The 15,439-nt window shown below is 36.0% G+C and overlaps 1 protein-coding gene across 1 annotated transcript in view; it reads right to left on the reverse strand.

The window, feature by feature from the left end:
* The window catches only part of HMGCLL1 (3-hydroxy-3-methylglutaryl-CoA lyase like 1), a 145,215-nt gene extending 130,243 nt beyond the window's left edge, over nt 1-14,972 (reverse strand). Inside the window, 3 exon segments of the mRNA XM_063632830.1 lie at nt 12,929-12,980; nt 12,982-13,016; nt 14,768-14,972. Of these exon segments, the coding sequence (XP_063488900.1) occupies nt 12,929-12,980; nt 12,982-13,016; nt 14,768-14,875 (195 nt within the window). The 5' untranslated portion in view covers nt 14,876-14,972.
* Nucleotides 14,973-15,439: the final 467 nt, after the last annotated feature.

The raw sequence follows: 15,439 nt of genomic DNA on the forward strand, positions 1-15,439 counted from the left end.
AGAATAACAGGATCTCCTTTGCAAAACTCTTAAGAGTTCAAAAATTATGTAAAGCCTTCAGCAAAGTCACTGAAATTATTTTGCTATTTGTTAAAGAGGAGTTAGTATGATTCTAATCATATAATTTTCCAGATTCCTATTAATAATACTCTATGAATGGTTAATATAGTATTTTGTATATTGTATATTATTTCATTTGTCCCATGTGATGTAAGTTGCAAATTGACAGCAAGTATGTTAAAATAATACTACTGCCCTTATAAAACACTTTTTAATTAAGACAAATGATTGACATTTTATTTAATAAATTATCACTATACCTTTCCCATCAAAAAGTCAACATCTGTACACATTCTTCAAAGAGCAAGTAGATTTAAGGGATCCAGCTCTCTAGAGATGAGTATTTATGCAAGCTTTATGCTCCATCTTTTTTAGCTCAAGTTTTCCTTTCAGTATTTTCTAGAACATACATTTAGCAGAATTAAATTAAATATTAAAATATTGTCATAAGGGAATGGGGGCTAAATGATAGCAGACATTCATGAGTGAAACCCTGAATAACTACATCTGTTTCTCCAAGGTCTTGAAATTGTCTTTTAGACACAGTCCTAAAACCTAAGCAAGCAGAGTTCCAAATTATTCTCAGCTTTAACATTTGACCAGGTCCACAGTTTTCTATAAAATGCAAGGTTTGAACTGTCTCATATCATTTTAAAAATTAAGGAGTTATCAGCTCTTACATCAAAATTCTCAAAAATAGAAATTGTGTCTAACAAAAATAAGATTCATATTTTGACTTCAACATTAACCTATGATCAGTTTCTATTTCACAGTGAAATAAATATGAAATTGAGTAGAGAATTTAAAAAGTGAATGCCAGACTCTGTACACCCAGTGGGTTACAGATGTATGAAAGTGGTGGCAGAGAGCCACTCCACTTCCTTCAAGGTCCAAAAATATTTGGAAGGAAAACTCAGAAGGAAAAATGTCTGACAGACATGTTCTCTTTGGGGCTTCCTGCCTCATTGTTTGCCAAGCTTCCTAGACCCTATTGCTTCTTAATAAAGTTACCAAAAAGACTTTATGAAATGCTGATTTCATAGAATAAAACTTGTGTTAAAGGCGTTTTTATGTAGTTGAAGTTTTCTGCCATCTGTATTTCTCTACTTCACAAAATCAAGGAAGCGTGACTTGGAAAGTTATAAGCGTAAGGTGACATTTGAGGCGCTTACTATTGGTGGAAAAAAGAGCCTGAACACTGAATCCTAAACCGGAGACCATAGCTCAGACACTGCAACAGAGAAGCTGCTTAACCCTGAGGGGATCATTACACCCTTCAATGTTTCTACTCCTTCTCCTGTAAAACAGAGTCATGTGAACATGCATATTGTGCACCGTGTGAATTAACTTAATAGAAACACAGATATGGAAAAGAAATGAAAAGTTGGAATCTGATTTCTCTGATCTTTACAACAGCAGTCAAGAAAAGAAACAAATAGGCTTTCAAATTTTCTAAAAATGCCACCAGGATTTAAAAGTAGGCATTATAGTCTAATATGAAAAAGACTAAACAAGAACTACAGCTACTAATTTTACTACTCAAAGATATTATTTGATGTAATTAAATACATATAGTGCCAATCAGAAAGGCAGTTAATTTGGCTAAACTCACCTAAAGTTTAATACCAGAAATGTTGGCTATATTTACTTCTATAAACATTTAATGAAGACCTAAGTGTTTATATCCTTGGGATAACAGAAAACTAAATAAAATATAGCCACACCCCCTAAAAAGACCTCAACATAGCAGTGCAAATATTATACATTTAATAAAGAGATATTTCATTCTATTCAACCATATTGTAAAGGGAACATGAAGAAAACAAGGATGGGTATCCTAAGTACTATAAAAGTATTGAGATTGGCCATTGGGAGAGGTGAAGGATACAAAAGAAATAGTCTCAATACTTGTAAAAAGTCAGTGAACCTCCAAACTCATCAAATTTGAAAGAAAATATATAAAACAATTTATAAGATTATGGGGTCTTAAAATTATTTTTGTAAAGCGATAGATTAGATAGATGGATGAATATCGATAATAGTTATACTTTTATAGGTATACATACACACAAACACGCACACACACACACATAACTAAATGAATAACTCCCATGATTTTGCTCTGTCAATTCCACCAAAATCATCAATCATCTTACTCTGAACAGGAATGCCTTCTCTCTATCCAAATCCCACCTGACCCTCACAACCACCTTCACCACAAAGATTACTATTGTTATCATTAATTGAATTAAGCCGAATTAAAACAAGTTTACAGCCTTGTGTTTTTAAATGAATCGCAAGAAAGAATTACAGGGAAAAGAAATTAACATGATCTAAATAAATAGCAAAATGGAGAAATGAGCTTTCAAAGGAACACAGCAATGAAGAATGAAAATGTGGTCTGGGCCATGCCCTTGAGATAGAAGCTCTAGGCGTTCTGTTTCTCATAACACTTTGTCCCTCCTCTTCCACAGTGATACTTACAGCCCTGCTAGCATCGGAGTGCCAGAACCCAGCTCTTCTTTCTCAACCAGGAAAGTAAACCTCAGTTCCTTGTACTAAAAATGTGTTTGGAACTCACAGCTCTGGTCCCTTCATTATTGCTTAGAAACCACAGCTTTTGTTTATTTACTTATTTAATTTTCAGAGAGTTTTTCTATTCTTGTTATTACTTGGCAGTCATATAAACTATATGGGGGGAAAAACATTTTAAAAATAAAAACCTCCGTAAATCTAAATAATTCTAAAAATGACCTTCACATAAAATTCTTTTTAAGGTCTGATTTTGGAATGAATGTTTTGGGAACAAGATTTACTAATCGGTATTATTTTCTATAGGAAAAAAAATGTAAAAATTGGCTTATAAATATGTCTATATCTGAGAGAAGAAATTAAAAACACCGAGTTTTCATTTAGGACTAAATTCTGATCACTTAGAAAAAGGGAGATTGTCCAAAAGGGAAGATGGCAACCTACTGGCAATTTAAAGATAATTTCCTGCTTGCTGAATGATAATGAATGATTAGGCTCCACCCTGTAGAAAAATAATCCAATGTTCAGAAATGGTCTCATTTAAATATGTAATTGTTCATGTGAAAGATCATAAAACCAAACATCTATAATCACAGGAAGATAATCTTGATTCCTGAGGAAGCTAAGTATATTAATAAATAGTGCAAATTCTGTTTAAAGGCATTCAAGTTTACTTATATTTTAACTGCAGTTTCAACCAAACAAAATACTTCAGGAGTTATATTGGGCTCACCTAGGCTGCTAATTTGCAACTCCTAGGTAGACTAACAATACGTAGTCAGAACAATGGTAGGAAACTGGGATTCTAAACTTTGTTTTCATTATTAGGGCTTTAAGCAGGCTGGACAATCCCTTTCAAATCTGAATTTCTATAAAAACGATAGCCTCCAAATACACAATTTTGCTTTATATCTTTTAAGAACTATGGGTCATATGACAGTAACCCATGAAGTTAGGGGTGTGCACGGTCTAACCCCTTGGTTGATTAGGGGAAGTAAAATGAAACACACACACTCACACACACACATACACACACACAAACACACACACACAGCTAAACTTGGAAGGGGACAGACACAGAAAGAAGAAAGGGTCAGGGAAAGTTACAGCAGAGTGAATAAGCATAAAGAAAGCCAGAAGACTTGGAGGAGCTCAGTGCTAATGAAAAAAACAAGAACATAGAGTAGGGGGAGGGAAGGACGTGAAAGCCAGCTGGAATCTGAGAAAGCAAGGAATACAGGAGCCAACAGAAATCCAAGGACAGAAAGTATTGAAGATTGAAGGGAACAGGAAATTTATTGGAAACCAAGTTGTTTTTCCTTTTGTATCCAATGCAATTCTATTCCAGGCAGAACTCTAGTCTCAACCTCAAAAAGGATAGAAGGGAAGTCAAAACTCATAGCAGTCTTTTTTTCATGGGCAGGAGCCAGGAGCTCTGGAAAGACAGATTAGAGGAAACGTGACCTTTGACAGCAGATACAGGGGTAGAGGAGTAGCAGCATCATCCAACACAGTGTTTACTAAAATTGGGTTAAGTAGAAATAAAGATAATTGGGCTCCAACTCAGAGCTACTGAATCAAAATTTCCTCTATATTTAATAAACACTTTAGGTGACTCTTATCAGAAGAACAGTTTAGGAGGCACTGGTATCATGGCAAAAATCGCAGGCTTTAGAACTAGAACTGCCTGAGTTAAAATTCTAGATTACTAGCTGTTGATCACAGGCACATTTTTTAAACCTTTCTGAACCACAGTTACCAAATCTGTAAAATGGATGATTGTAAGGATTAAATGAGTTACTGGATGTAAGCAGGGAGTGCCGGGTTCATATTGAGCATTCAGTAGTGGTAGCTGTATAGCTACAAATGTCCTTATAACAAGCAACTCATACTAAATAACATATGTGACTTGATTAAAAATAAAAAATAAGGAGGGCATAACACGGCTATATCTCTGATGAAACACCAAGGAACACACTTGCCAATGGCACAGAGACCAAGCCAGATTCCCCGGGGATGCTGGCCTTGTTCTCAGCATGCACTAGCCAGCCACTTCCCTTCAGGAATCAAAATGTGAACAACCTTAAGCTTTCCTTCAAAAGCGCATGTAAGTCAAGTCAGAAAACATCATTCTCAGTAAACTATCGCAAGGACAAAAAACCAAACACTGCATGTTCTCACTCATAGGTGGGAATTGAACAATGAGAACTCATGGACACAGGAGGGAGAACATCACACTCCAGGGACTGTTGTGGGGTGGGGGGAACGGGGAGGGATAGCATTAGGAGAAATACCTAATGCTAAATGACGAGTTAATGGGTGCAGCACACCAACATGGCACATGGATACATATGTAACAAACCCACACATTGTGCACATGTACCCTAAAACCTAAAGTATAATAATAAAATTTAAAAAAATAAAATAAAATAAAAAATAAAAGCTAGATTCTCCATGCTACAGAGATAAGGACTCTCTTAAAATGCAATAAACCCAGGACTTGGCTGAGGCTGAGATACCCAAAAAGACTCACAGCCACCTCAAGACTACTGAGATTTACTCACTTGATAAGCCACTTATTTTACAGTCCAGCTTTCTTTAGTCATTTCCCAATATATTATTCCCAAGAATCGTCTCCTCCTTCTGTAGAACCCTACATAGTTCTCTGACTTTCCTGTTATAGTAAGATTCAAGTCTTCTTTATTTTTCCAGCTATAAACTCAGCTTCATACCTAAAAAGTTCTACCACATTCTCAGCCTCTTTACTGAACATTCCTATGATCTCCTGGCCTTAAATGAGGTCTCAATTACCTTTGAGAAGGAGGCACCTCTCCTGTAACCCTCTCAAGGAGAGACTGTTTAGTCTCCTATTCTTTGATTAGAGACTAGAATTAAGGATGGCATCTTTAATTTCCATTACTTCTTGAAGACTCCCACTTCTTTTTACTAATTTTAAAGGCCCTGCTTTTGGAATCTACGTAATTTGGCCATATAGTCTTTATCCCTGCTTGATGATTGGTATCCTTCATATATCAAGGCCATTAGAACTTATTTACCATCATTCTCTTCATCCCAAATTCGGACACCATTCAGCACTTTATTCAATGTCCTGGTGGACCTTCCATCCAATATTTGGTTTTCAGTGAAATTCACTGGACTTTTACTCCATTCTGACCATAATCTATATGGTCATAAAAGGGGCTTATTATTGTTTGTAGCAGCTCACCTATTAAGTCTGTGACTACAAATACTGTATTAGTCCATGTTCACACTGCTGATAAAGACATATCTGGACGAGCTAAATTATAAATAAACAGGGGTTTAATGGATTCACAGTTCCACATGGCTAGGGAGGCCTCACATCATGGTGGAAGGCTCATCTTACATGGCGGCAGGCAAGAGAGAATGAGAGCCAAGCGAAAGGGGAAACCCCTTATAAAGTCATCAGATCTCATGAGACTTATTTACTACCACAAGAACAGTATGGGGGGAACACGCCCATGATTCAATCATCTCTCACCAGGTCCCTCCCACAACGTGTGGGAATTATGGGAGCTACACTTCAAGATGAGATTTGGGTTGGGGACACAGCCAAACCATATCAAATACCTATCCTTTTAACTTTCTAACTTTATTGTGTTCATGATTAAATCTTTAACCTCAAGTAAAAATTACAAATCTTTGGAACTCCCTACCTTCACCTCATCTGTTAGATGCTTTACATCAACAAAAAGAATCTTGAGAATGGTAATATGCCTGGTACATGTTATTTGAAGGATCATGGTGTAACAATTAAACAATCTTTTCCTCAAAATAAGTGAATTCATTCTTTAAAATATATATTTTGCTCTAAACAATAGTATTGATTTAAATATAAAATAAGAATGCTGAAAAGGCATAAACAGCCTTAAAAATAGAAAATGTAAAATGGTGAGTAAGGCTGATAGATATGGCAGAAAGTAGGATAAACATAGTAATAGATCAAATGCGGGGAGCAGTGGCTCACGCCTGGAATCCCAGCACTTTGGGAGGCCGAGGCGGGAGGACCACGAGGTCAGGAGATCGAGACCATCCTGGCTAACGCAGTGAAACCCCATCTCTACTAAAAATACAAAAAAAAAAAAAAATTAGCCGGGCATGGTAGCAGGCGCCTGTAGTCCCAGCTACTCGGGAGGCTGAGGTAGGAGAACTGCGTGAACCTGGGAGACGGAGCTTGCAGTGAGCCGAGATTGCGCCACTGCACTCCAGCCTGGGTGACAGAGCAAGACTCCATCTCAAAAAATAAAAGATAAAAAATAATAGATCAAACATGATTAAAGGTAAATTCATCTAATTAAAGCTAGAGAGTAATCATATAAGCAGCTTATAAGACATACATTTAAAGCAAAACAATAGAGAAATGGGCAGGTATAGTCTTAAAGCATTTTTTAAAAAGACTAAAATCAAGTGAGCTAAATATTTAAAGAAAATTAAAATACTGATGTAAAAAAAGTAGAGAAGAATTTTTTCAAAGAATAGAAAGTTGCTAGCACATCATCCATATGCATAAGCAGATACAAACATATACATACAGTCAAGAGAATAAACAAGCCTACAAGATACTTCTGAGTAAAGTGATAAACTGTAGGAAGACTTATAGAGAGAGAAAGAAAAAGAGAATGTACCCAAATCAGAAAGAGGCAATGCAAAAGATAAGATTGAAAAGTAAATAATAATAAGAAAATACTTTTACCAACTTTATGCTAATAAAATGAAAAGATTTGATACACATTATGCCAATAGAGGTAAAATATTATAAAGGAACTACTTTATTTAACAAACTTTATTAAACTATTTTATTAAACTATCAAAATTTTATTAAAGTATATCACACATAAAGAGGGAGTAGATAGTACATTGTTCTTCAAAGAGCAGGTCCTAAAATTGGGCATAATATTACTTTTAACATTATTTAAAATATATATTCATTACCTTTATAACTTGTTCTTCATACCAAAAACCATTTGGAATAGTCATTTTTTCCATACAATATTTTACATGAGGCAGATAATCTTTTTATTCTTTCTTTGTAATTCAAATTGGTAATCTGAATAGTATGTATGCTACTATACATATATAATGGAATATAACAAGTTCAAGTAGTATGGTAAATGAATATATTTTTACAATTTAAACTCAATTGCACAATTGGCATTTTTAAATTTAATTTCCTTATTATATAATCTTTCAATAATGGCTGACTAGCTTGTTCACAACAAACCTCTCACTGACAACAACTAGATTAGTTGGATAAAATATTAATGAAAAACACTCGCTTAATAGTCTCAGAAATTTAGTTAATGAGTATTTCAGCAGCCAATATACTATGCAGGAGAAAAAAATAAAGTGGTGAGCCCAACAGTCAGCAGAACTTTTGTTTTTGAGGCATTTGCCAGTTCTGTATGAGCAACTGAGAAGCCAAAACCATCAGATCTTCCAGGAGCCTAGCAAGGCTGGAGTGGAAATAGTTTGAATTCAGGTCTCAGCAAGGAGGAGCAACCCTAGTAAACATTTTAGGTTTTAGTTAGGACCTCTGAATGCCTGCAGAATACAAAAAGTAAGGATGAAGAGAAAAAAGTCAAGCCCTCGCAAGTAAAGTAGGCTAAACCTCATATCAGGTAAGCACTTGATTAGCTTAATATAAGTTATCTCTACGCTTATTGTTTGATAACACCAAAGAGAAATCCCACCTGAGAAGTACAGTATTATTCAGAGTCTCAAATTATGTCTATAATTATTTTCATACCAGGTGTCTAACATATTATTTAAATTTTGTAGGCATACCAGGAAGGAAAATACATAAAACAGACTAATTGGAGATCTGGATATTGGAGTTGTCAGACATGGGATCTAAAATAATTCTAAAAAATATTCAAGAATTTATAATATGATAGAGAATCGTGGCAAAGAACTGAAGCCTATCTTTTAGAAATCATAGAAACGCTTTAACTCAAAATATAATAACTGAAATTAAGAACTCAATAAAATAGATTAACAGCAAATTAAACAAAGCTAAAGAAGAAATTACTGAAATGGAATATAAATGAGAAGAAAATATTCAGATTGAATATGGAGAAGAAAAGAAAGAATGAAAAAAATGAATGCAAGAAATAAATAAGGTACAGAGAAAGTTCTAATATTCTTCATATTGTAGGCCTAACTGGAGAGGGTTTAAAAGGAAACAAGAAACAAACAACGTTTGAAGCAAAAATGGTTGAAAAGCTTCCAAAATGTGAAACCCAACAAACATCAAGTCATAGATCCAAGAAGTGTTGTACATTATTAGCCAGATGAATGCAAAAGAAAGTATGCCTAGATATGCCATAGTCATACTATTAGAAACCAAATACAAAAAGAAAAGAATGAAAGATAAATTATCATCAAAGGACCAAAAATAAGACAAATCGCTGATCTTAATGTATCTGGCTTCCACTGTATCTGTTGAGAAATCTGCATTTTGCACTGCTATCATGTCTGTTAATTTTTTAGATAAAACTTATGTTTATAGTAAATATTCATTTATACTTATAAACATCATATATGTGTGTATATATATACATTAGTGTATATGTTTGTATATAATTTCAAACAAAGAAAAACTGAAAAAAATCAATATTAGTACTTTTTTTACTAAAGAAAATATTGAAACAAATACTTCTGGTTGAAGGAAAGTAATCTGAGGAAAAAATGGAGATGAAGAAAGGAATAAAGAGAAAAGAGAAAATATGTGCACAAATATAAATGGATATTGACTGTACACATATGTATTGTAAATACACCATATAGATAATAAGTATATGGAAACAAAAACGTAAAAGGCAGAGGACAGAAAATGAAGTTAAAGAGTCATATTTGCATTTTTAATAGGTTGTAATAGTACTAATATATTATTTTAATAAGCCACGGTTGTATGTTGACATCTTATAGATAGCAATTAAGAGTAGGCCGGGCACGGTGGCTCACGCTTGTAATCCCAGCACTTTGGGAGGCCGAGGCGGGCGGATCACGAGGTCAGGAGATCGAGACCACGGTGAAACCCCATCTCTACTAAAAATACAAAAAATTAGCCGGGCGTGGTGGCGGGCGCCTGTAGTCCCAGCTACTCGGAGAGGCTGAGGCAGGAGAATGGCATGAACCCGGGAGGCGGAGTTTGCAGTGAGCCGAGATTGTGCCACTGCACTCCAGCCTGGGTGACAGAGCAAGACTCCGTCTCAAAAAAAAAAAAAAAAAAAAAAAAAAAAAAAAAAAAAAAAAAAGAGTATAGTAAAAAAATGTATATCACTAACATGTCAATTCAGGGGAAAATGAGAAATTAAAATGCTACATGATTTCAAAAGAAGCTGGAAAAGAATAAAAAATGGTAAGGAGACAAATAAAAAATACATGAGACAAATAGAAAACAGTATGATGGCAGTTTGGTCCCTGTCTGAAAATTCCTCCTCAATAATCCTAAGATATTTAGTAAATGTACTAACAACTACACAGTTGCAAGCCAAAAGTATAAAGATACATCGTCATCTGATTACATTTAAGCAGAAATATAATATATTTAAATTCCAGAGACCCTTTAGCACCAAATAACTTTACGCTGAATCATAATTTTTGCTGACAGCAAATGTAACATAAAGGATTAGAATCGAATGTAAAATAACTATAAATTTAATCTCACATAATCTACTATTTTATTTTAGAAATATAATAGGTTTGAAGCATTATTTATATTAGCATTTAGGTCTCTGGATCTTTATTTTTGCAAAAGGGCATTAATATGTGAAGAGATTTAGTTATTGCTTAAGGAACACTTGAAAATCAAAGGTGGATCGCTTCACTAGGAAACTTAAATTTAATCAAAACTTTAAAACATACCAATTAAGCCAGCTTCATTATACTCTTTTTAACAGAGACAACTACAGAAAATAAAACAGGTCCTAAGAGATAGCTTGAATCACAGAATGAGCAATTTCAACCTCTTGGTCTATTAAGGGAATTTTCTGCAAAACCATTGTCATTAGCAAAAACAGAGACCCAAATAATTTAATTAGTGGACCTGTGATAGAATAAGCCTTTCATTCATATTTATTCTTTTTATATTTGATAGTACATTGTTAAACTTCTAATATGTATATGTGTATATATGCATACACACAATATTTAATTTAAGTCTAATAATTCGTCAGAGATATATTATCTCTAATATGTAAGCTGAAAAATTAAGGTCTGACCATGCTCTTGCACACACAAAACCATGGAATAAGTTGGTAGCAGAAAAATATCTAGGTTTTCAATATTCTATTGCACACACATAATTATTTCAAAATACAGAATTTTCTTTTTTTATTATTATTATACTTTAGGTTTTAGGGTACATGTGCACAATGTGCAGGTTTGTTACATATGTATCCATGTGCCATGTTGGTGTGCACCCATTAACTCGTCATTTAGCATTAGGTATATCTCCTAATGCTGTCCCTCCCCCTCCCCCCACCCCACAACAGTCCCCGGAGTGTGATGTTCCCCTTCCTGTGTCCATGAGTTCTCATTGTTCAATTCCCACCTATGAGTGAGAACATGCAGTGTTTGGTTTTTTGTCCTTGCGATAGTTTACTGAGAATGATGTTTTCCAGTTTCATCCATGTCCCTACAAAGGACATGAACTCATCATTTTTTATGGCTGCATAGTATTCCATGGTGTATATGTGCCACATTTTCTTAATCCAGTCTATCGTTGTTGGACATTCGGGTTGGTTCCAAGACTCTGCTATTGTGAATAGTGCCGCAATAAACATACGTGTGCAAAATATAGAATTTTCTATCTGTTCTAACTACAATCAAATTATTTCATATCACAGGAGTCAGGTTTATTCATGATTCTCTCTGCCAGATTCAACAATAGAGAATTAGTTAAGCTCTCTGCTGTGTTGACAGCCTCCAGAAACCATTTTTACCTCATCTCTCCATTCAACTACTATGAGGTCCTATGAGACAAAAAGGTAAGAGAAAAACAGTAATAATATTCAACGATTGGTGCTAAGACCAAACTCTATACCATGTCCCCATTCTCACTGGTTTAGTATTCACTTAGCAAATATTTATCACAATGCTACAGTGTGCCAATCATTTTGTTGGACCTGAACAAATGCCAAGAAGAAGTTCACGGTCTTCATAGGCATGTGATGCTTATGGCCTATAAGGGAAAACATTAATTCATTTGTTCATTCAAAAACTATTATTGGCCATAAAAAATGAACCAGACATTCTGATAAGTGTTGAGAATCCCGTGATGAATTGCTTCCTTATTTTACTACACTTAATATCTGCAAAGCAATTTAATATCAAGTAATCATGAAAATAAATATATAATGTATATTATCTACAATAGGTTACTATGCCATAGAAGTCGAACAAAAGCTGCTGGCATGGAGAGTCTGGGAGAGATTTCACGAGAGGGTAACATGCAAGTCTAGGGCGGAAGATTACTTAGAAGTTAATTTGTTGAAAATAATCTTCCTAGCCGAGAGGAAAGTAAGCAAACACTGTGGTTCCAGAGGGAACACAATTTATTAGAGAACTCCGAGAAGGCCACTGTGGCTAAAGTGGCAAGAACAAAAAAGAATAGCTTAAGATGATGTTGCTGAGAGATGCAATGAAAAGATCATTTGAGGTTTAGAAAACATTAAGTTTTGGTGTCCATTCTTAAAAGCAATGGAAATTCATAGATGGTTTTGAAACAGGGAAATAGCATTATTTTATTTGAAATAGGGAACACTTTCCGACTGGCTATATAGACATTGGGTTGAAGAGGGATTCCTGGAAAGTAAGAAGACTACTGCAACAGCCCAGTCATCCATATGAGAGATAATGCCATTTTAAAATTGATTGGTGCAGTGAAGTTGGAAAAATAGATTTGAAAGAAATTCAAGAAGTAAAATTGCAGGACTCAGTGATACTTTGGGTGTGAGGGAAATGAAAGAAGATAGTTTCTGGTGTATGGCTCGTAGAACTGAATAAATTATAATGGCATTCCCTGCAATAGGAAATATTGGAGAAAGTCCGGTGTTGGAAGGAGTAGAACATTAATAAAATTTTGAAAATGTTTGAGTTTGAGTTGCTTTTGAGATACCCAAGCGATGATGTCAAATGAGCAGCTGAACATCTGGACTGGAATTCAAGAGAAACAGGGGAATGTAAGTCTAGAAAACACTGGTACACAAACAGTAACCAAATCAGTGAGTGTAGATTGTCACTCACACTCACACTAGGAAGAGTGTAGATAGTGATGGGGCATCTGGATATTTACCCAGTGGATACAAGCCACCGAGCCTGCCAAGGAGACTGGCAGTGAAAGCAGTGGGCTGAAAGCAGTGAAGGTTTGTTAGAACAGAAGTCTAGGAAGATAAAGTTCAAAAAGCCAAGTGTCAGATGTCAATGCTGCTGTGAGTTCAAATAGCATGAGATAGAAAAAATTACAATTCAACAGTATTGGAACTAAAACAGAATTATCTTTAAAAATTCTTGAGAACACAACTCTGGAGGGAGCAAAGGGCTGGACTAAAAAAAAAAAAAGATTTTTAAAATCTGTACTTGAGAGACAAATAAGAGTTTTCTAGGCAAAGCAGTTGGTGGGTAAAAAGGCAATATTTAGAGAAGCCCTATTATTTCTTCAGAATGGGCCAAAAAAGTCTTCATTAAGCTGATGAATGCCCCAGAATTTTATTTCTCAGGAATCCTAGTCATTTTCATTTAACCTGCTTCCATATCTTAGCAGGGCAAATAAGACATCCTTACCTGCAGCCAATCTTCTATCACTGTCCATAAAACTCACAAAATGTGTAAATCAGAAAATAAAGAGAGAGAGAAAAATATAATATTCACTCAAAAAGAAAAGTCATATAAAGTCTCAGACTTATAAGTTAATGGTTCCTGATTAAATAACAGACTGAATTTAAAAAGTCAAGAACATTAAGATAAAAGTTACATCAGGAAGGTCAAAATAGAAGGTAGGAAAATTAAATAGACATGTTCACATGTGGGAAGATAAGGGATAACTTTTCACCTCTACCACTGTCATCAACAGGTTTTGAGTTAGATGACCATGGCCATCTTTTAAGTAACGAGAAACAAAATATCTTCTAAAGAACACAAATGCTGAATTCCAATTTGTAGAGATAAGATTGCAGTTTCACATATGATACACTAAACTGAGAATACACAATAGAAAATGAATATTTTATATTAGAATAGTTGATTTAAATCCACATGGTACAATTATGCTTAATGACTAAAATATTAAGATAAGAGAAGTTATTTTGTTCACTAGTCGAATCAGAAATAATCTTCTATCCAGCACCTGTAATTCAACAAGAAGTCCTCACAGTGCTCCTCCTTTATTCCATGTTTCAACATTTTCATAACAATTATCAGTTACTTAATATTTTGTGGAATTTTAGATTTTCAGCTCTTTAAAGGAAAAAGTTAATTTCTTTATACACCTTTTCTTTATTTATCTGACACTGTTTGACAGTGCATTAAATCATAAGTATATGAATAATATTAAATTGCCTATTGTCTTAACATGGCCTTTCAGGAACAATGTGGGAATAAATTTTAGTCTGAAATTGCTGTTATTTACACTTTCTTTCAAGTTTGTTGAAGCACAAATACATTCGGGATAATTAATGTTCTGATGGATTATTTCATCCTACTATGTATTCTTAACCTTCTACCGGTTTCATTCCTTTTTCTGCCTCACATTGTGACAAATTTGTAGTCTGTTAGTACAAGGAGCACTGATAATAAGGATGGTACCCTTGAAGGAATACCTATGAATACAAATTGTATTACGTAATGCATCCCTTTCCAGGAAAACACAGAGAAGGAATTCTTTTCTTTAGGCGACCAGCAAATTGTCACAGGCAGGGATTTTGCTGGGTCTGATCTGTAGAGGCGGGTCGATACATTCACCGAAGAGAGATAACGGGAAACCGTTTAAGGGGTGCGGCCTAACACGACAGAACTGCTGCAGGAAGGGTCCTGGGGTGAGGAGGTGACATAAAGGGAGGAGGGCACCAAGAGGCTGCAGGGAGGCTGGCTGTCAGTGCGCATGAGGGTAGGGACACCCTGGGCCGCGAGGTGGTACCTGCGCGGGGTCGAGCGCCCCTGCCACTGAATCCCCGATCCAGAGATGCTCCCGGAGAAGCTGCTGGTAGCTGAGGCAGTGCTTCACCGCGGATGGCACATTCCCCATGGCGGAGCCTGGGGCGGCAGTCGGCGAGGGGAGGGAGACTGGAGGAGGATGAGGGGCGGGCACCGCGCTGGGAAACTGCGCCAGCTCGGGAGCGCGCCCCTCCGGTGCACTGGCTGTGAGGAGGCGAGCTGTTCTGCGCACTGCGCAGCGCCGAGAGGGCGGGGAGCAGGGCGTGGCAGGTGGCCGCGCCCGGGGCAGCGGGTGCACGGAGCACCTGCGGGAATAGACAGAAATGCAGAGCACCTGAACAGGACAGAAAGGAGCTGAGCCAGAGGACGTTCAGGGGTGGCTCATTTTCCGCGCTACACTGAGCGCCCAGGGCTGACTGTATCTTCACGTGCCCACCTACTTCTCACCTGGCTCAGATCACGTGTAGAAGAAAAGGGGTCTAAAATAAAAGGAAAGGGCATGAGTGTTTGTGTTGATGAGTTCTTTCATTCCCAGCTGCAGCCTTGGGTGCTGAAGTGTAGATTTGCCCACCGTTGAGCTCACGGAGTTTATGCTTTATAACAATAAGCTCTATTTAAAAATGTTTTTGAGGCAATCAGCAAGGTTAAAACATAT

Source organism: Symphalangus syndactylus, chromosome 23, assembly GCF_028878055.3.
Source record: "Symphalangus syndactylus isolate Jambi chromosome 23, NHGRI_mSymSyn1-v2.1_pri, whole genome shotgun sequence".
Lineage (NCBI taxonomy): Eukaryota > Metazoa > Chordata > Mammalia > Primates > Hylobatidae > Symphalangus > Symphalangus syndactylus.